The sequence below is a fragment of the Dunckerocampus dactyliophorus genome, chromosome 20 (assembly GCF_027744805.1).
Source record: "Dunckerocampus dactyliophorus isolate RoL2022-P2 chromosome 20, RoL_Ddac_1.1, whole genome shotgun sequence".
NCBI classification, from domain to species: Eukaryota; Metazoa; Chordata; class Actinopteri; order Syngnathiformes; family Syngnathidae; genus Dunckerocampus; species Dunckerocampus dactyliophorus.
Genome location: NC_072838.1, coordinates 7,141,852 through 7,146,558, shown reverse-complemented (window position 1 = coordinate 7,146,558; position 4,707 = coordinate 7,141,852). Strand labels below are relative to the sequence as shown.

Genomic DNA, 4,707 nt, shown 5'->3' with positions numbered 1-4,707 from the left:
TATCAACGTTTGAGCTGGACCACTTAGTCTTAGTCCAGGGGTGTCCGAATTGTGGCCAACAGCTTGTTTTTATTGGCCCGCGGCAATAATAAGAGCAAAAATGGAAAAAAACAGAGCAAAATGTAAAGCGAAGAAGCTGAAATGTTGATACAAATAGCTAATAGTAATAATATGCTTAAAGTTGTTTTTTGGTTTAGCCTTTTTGCAAAAATAAAAAATACATCAAAATATAAAAGTGGAAAGAGATTAAAAAAAAAAAGTCATAGTTATGAGGTAGGAAACTCATGAGAGAAAAAGTTGAAATTATAATATAAAGCCATAATTATGAGATAAAAAGTCAAAATTCTGAGATAATAAAGTCAGAATTCATCCAAATTATTATCATAATTTAGAGCCTGGCTCTTCTCACTCAACCTCAGTGACCCTTGACCCTCTGGATGAACCGAAATTCCCCCCAGACACTTTTTTTTAATTATTATTTTTATTATAAATGTAGTTGAATGGAAGCTGCCGCGCTGCTCTGGCTAAGCAAACATGTCAACATAAAAACACCACTGAGGCAAACTGGTACCAGTCCTTGCTTTCACTGGTTTCATGTTTGGAGAAAGTTGGCTTTGCTTCTTCCAAAAAAAAAAAAAAAAAAAGATTTCAGTTCCTTTGGTACTTTGTTTGCGTACAATTCATGTCAGAGAAAAACGATACCGATATGAACCGATTCATTCATTTTAATGCCAGTATCGGCTTTACATCCATGCTCATCAAGACTTGATTTTAATGTTGCGTGGTCAGCTTTTACCCTGCTGGCTCATCATGTCAACTGATATCACGTGTCCTATCCAGTTGCTTGCCAGTGCCGGCCTTATCCATACCGCCGCTCCTTTCTCCCAAATTCTTCGTTTTGTCGCTACGTTGCCTGGTGATGTAATACATAGGCTCGGTTTAAAGGTTGCGCAACCTAATTGGTGACATGGACGCGCCTCCTTTTGACAGGAGAACAGGAGTGTATGCGGTGTTTTGAGTCGCTCGTGAGCCGTGTCGACGTATCAAATTCCTGCTTAAGTATTAATAAGGGCTTTACGGGTCCGCAGGAGGCCGCAAGATTCAAGTGCACGCCTTGAATCTTGCATGAGTGTGAGTAACCGCGATCCCTCAAGTTGTGGGGATGTAAATCTGTTCACACATGCACAATGTTATCGGAATACAGCGTAATGTTCCCTTGCAGGCACGTGTGTGTGTGTGTGTGTGTGTGTGTGTGTGTACAGGAGGGTAGCTCGTAGCCTGTTCATTTTTCCTGTCGCGATCACGAGTCTCGTGTATCTGACATAAGAAAGCGACTCCAAGGGCCAAGTTTCATAAAGTTTGAACCAATGCTGTAAAACCCCAAGAGGCGACCAGACTTACACGCTGCAAGAATGGAAGTACGGTAAGCCGGACATCTATTCCACATTTTCAAAAAGAGCACACACTGTATTGATAGAACAAGGTACTAAGTTGATTATTGCGGTTGTAGAATTGTCGACGCGACGATAATTAAAACAATGAGGCTCTTGAACGGAACTCTTCTTTGGAAGAGTTAGAAAATGTAATTTTACAGGGTGTCACTAAAGTCTGGGCACAAAAAAGTGTAAATTATACAAATACTAAAAATGTAACATTGATTACAAAAAAAAAAATATATATATATATATATATACGTGTGTGTGTGTGTGTGTGTGTGTGTGTGTGTGTGTGTGTATGTATGTATATATATATATATATATATATATATATATATATATATATATACACACACACACATAATTTTAATATATTGTAATTAAATGTTTTTATTTTTAACATTCATTTGAATTACTTACTTGATAGTTAATTATTAAATGTAGTTTTGTATTACATTTTTGGGGTCTTATGTAAAATATTATACAGTATGAGTATATTATATGTAAAAACCTATAGGGACACCAGGTATATACAAGTATCTAACCATTTTTATTATTTTTTGGATAGTTATTAAATGTCTTAATTATTACATTCATTTTTGGGGTATTATATAAAATATACAGTACTGTATGCGTATATTATATGCCAAGTTGTTAATTATGACATGTATTAAGCATGAATTAAATGTGGCTTTTCTGGTATTACGTAACACTGCACGGTATATGTATGTTATATGGCAAGATTTTAGGGGCACCCTGTATATGCAGTGGTGTTAAAAAGTGCCGATTTCTTATTTTTTTGCATGTTAGTCACACTGAAATGTTTCAGATGATCAAACAAAGTTAAATATTAGTCAATGGCAACACAATTGAACACAAAATCCAGTTTTTAAATGAAACTTTTTATTATTAAGGGAGAAAATAAATCCAAACCCACATGTCCCTGTGTGAAAAAGTGATTGCCCCCCTAAACTTAATAACTGGTTGGGCCACCCTTAGCAGCAACAACTGAAATCAAGCGTTTGTGATAACTTGCAATGAGTCTCTTCCAGCGCTGTGGAGGAATTTTGGCCCACTCATCTTTGCAGAATTGTTGTAATTCAGCCACATTGGAGGGTTTTCCAGCATGAAGCACCTTTTTAAGGTCATGCCACAGCATCTCAATAGGATTCAGGTCAGGACTTTGACTAGGCCACTCCAAAGTCTTCATTTAGTTTTTCTTCAGCCATTCAGAGGTGGACTTGCTGGTGTGTTTTGGATCATTGTCCTGCTGCAGAACCCAAGTTGGTTTCAGCTTGAGGTCACCAACAGATGGCCGGACATTCTCCTTAAGAATTTTTTTGGTAGACAGCAGAATTTATGGTTCCATTTATTACAAGTCTTCCAGGTCTGCCCCAGACCATCACACTACTACTACTACTATGATGTTCTTTTTCTGAAATCTGCCATTACTTTTGCGCCAGATGTAATGGGACACACACCTTCCAAAAAGTTCAACGTTCGTCTTGTCAGACCACAGAGTATTTTCGTAAAAGTCTTGGGGATCATCAAGATGTTTTCTGGCAAAATTGAGACGAGCCTTAATGTTCTTTTTGTTCAGCAGTGGTTTTGGTCTTGGAACTCTGCCATGCAGGCTGTTTTTGCCCAGTGTCTTTCTTATGGTGGAGTCATGAACACTGAGCTTAACTGAGGCTAGTGAGGCCTGCAGTTCTTTGGATGTTGTTGTGGGGTCTTTTGTGACCTCTTGGATGGGTCATTGCTGTGCTCTTGGTGTAGGTTCATCGACTAATATTTAAATTTGTTGGATGATCTGAAACATTTAAGTGTGACAAGCATGCAAAAAAAATAAGAAAGCGGGAAGGGGGCAAACACTTTTTCACAGCAATGTAACTAACATTAATTTTAATATTTTTTTTTAAATGTCCAGACTTTAGGGACACCTTGTATATAAAATCCTTGCATACTTAAAATCTCTCGGGTTCTCTTGGCTTGTATTCAGTCTTGTTGAGCACGGTGTCTTTTGCTGTCCCAAAACCTGAGATAATTCCCACATTGAATGTACATTAGAATGTCAGTCAGTACTTTATGAGGACGGCCTCTTTGCATCTTTGGTGGTTTTCTAGCATGAGTTCATCGCCTGCATAGAAACACCTGCACACATTTGAGTCGACACTGGGGGGAATCAGTTTCATCAAAGCGGGACCGGCAGCTTCTCTCACCCGCATGGACCAAGGGACACATCAGGCAGCCCCCGCCGAGGTCGACGTGGATCTGGGCTTCGCGCTCTTCTTCCTCTGCCTTTTGTGTTTCTTCCTGCTGGTGACGGTGGTGCGATGCGCCCAGACGGTGGTGGACCCTTACGGCTCCATCTCCACCTCCACCTACCAGGAGGAGCAGATTACCTGAAGGCCGGGAGAATTCATGCACCACACGCAAAACTGCACAAAAGCTCACTCACAAAATGCATGGGCGGAGTGACTATACAGTAGCAGAGTACACACTTGTCAACTACTGGATGTGTTGTCATAAAGAGTACATGATTAAAAATTAAAAACTGTGATTACATTAAAACAGTTAGGCAGTGTGCTTGAACGCCTCATGTGAACAGCCCCAGCATAGTGCAGAAGAAAGGAGAAAGACACGAAGTTGCTCATTGTTCTGTGTGTGCGTTTGTATGAACAAATAAGACTTTCTTTCTCCCCAAAAATGTCTAGTATTGTATAGGTTAATTACAAAACTAAAAACAAAAAGACAGTGGTATTACCCAAAATAAAAGTCATGTGAATAAGTCAATATATAATAATAAAATTATAAATACAACAATTAACATCAAATTTAAATAATCACAGCTACATTTACGCTATACGATAACTATAAAGTGAATAAAATAACTACACATAAAACTAAATTAACTACAACTGTATGTTGTGTAAAAAAAAAGACACCTATGTTTTATAGTCATATTAAGTGAGCATTGCTTTACATTTGAATCAATGTCAGTTTAACTGTTAACACTTAAAGGTTAATTCAAACATATTGAAGATTATTTTTTCCTGGTGTTATGGCGGCCCCCGGCGGCAACAATGCCACTAGCTTTTGCCTGCACAGGTTATATAAAACATGAGTATTTACTGTCTGTGGGGGATTCACAGTATAGGGCATGTGTAATGTTTAAGGAAAACGAAGGATTATATGTTAAAAATGAATAAAATAAGAAAAAATGATAACTGTGAAATAAGCACAGTTATGTATGCCTTGGAGCAAAAAAATA

The 4,707-nt window shown here is 38.1% G+C and overlaps 1 protein-coding gene across 1 annotated transcript; it reads left to right on the top strand.

Moving 5' to 3' along the window:
• Positions 1 to 147: 147 nt before the first annotated feature.
• LOC129173076 (cortexin domain-containing 1 protein-like) lies at positions 148 to 4,302 on the top strand. The gene has a single exon (XM_054763577.1). The coding sequence runs from the start codon at positions 3,660 to 3,662 to the stop codon at positions 3,840 to 3,842; it is 183 nt and encodes a 60-aa protein (XP_054619552.1). The 5' UTR covers positions 148 to 3,659; the 3' UTR covers positions 3,843 to 4,302.
• The last annotated feature ends 405 nt before the right edge of the window (positions 4,303 to 4,707 follow it).

Bases quoted from the DNA above. Each gene is read 5' to 3' on its own strand.
- LOC129173076 (XM_054763577.1), top strand. From the start codon at position 3,660: ATGGACCAAGGGACACATCAGGCAGCCCCCGCCGAGGTCGACGTGGAT.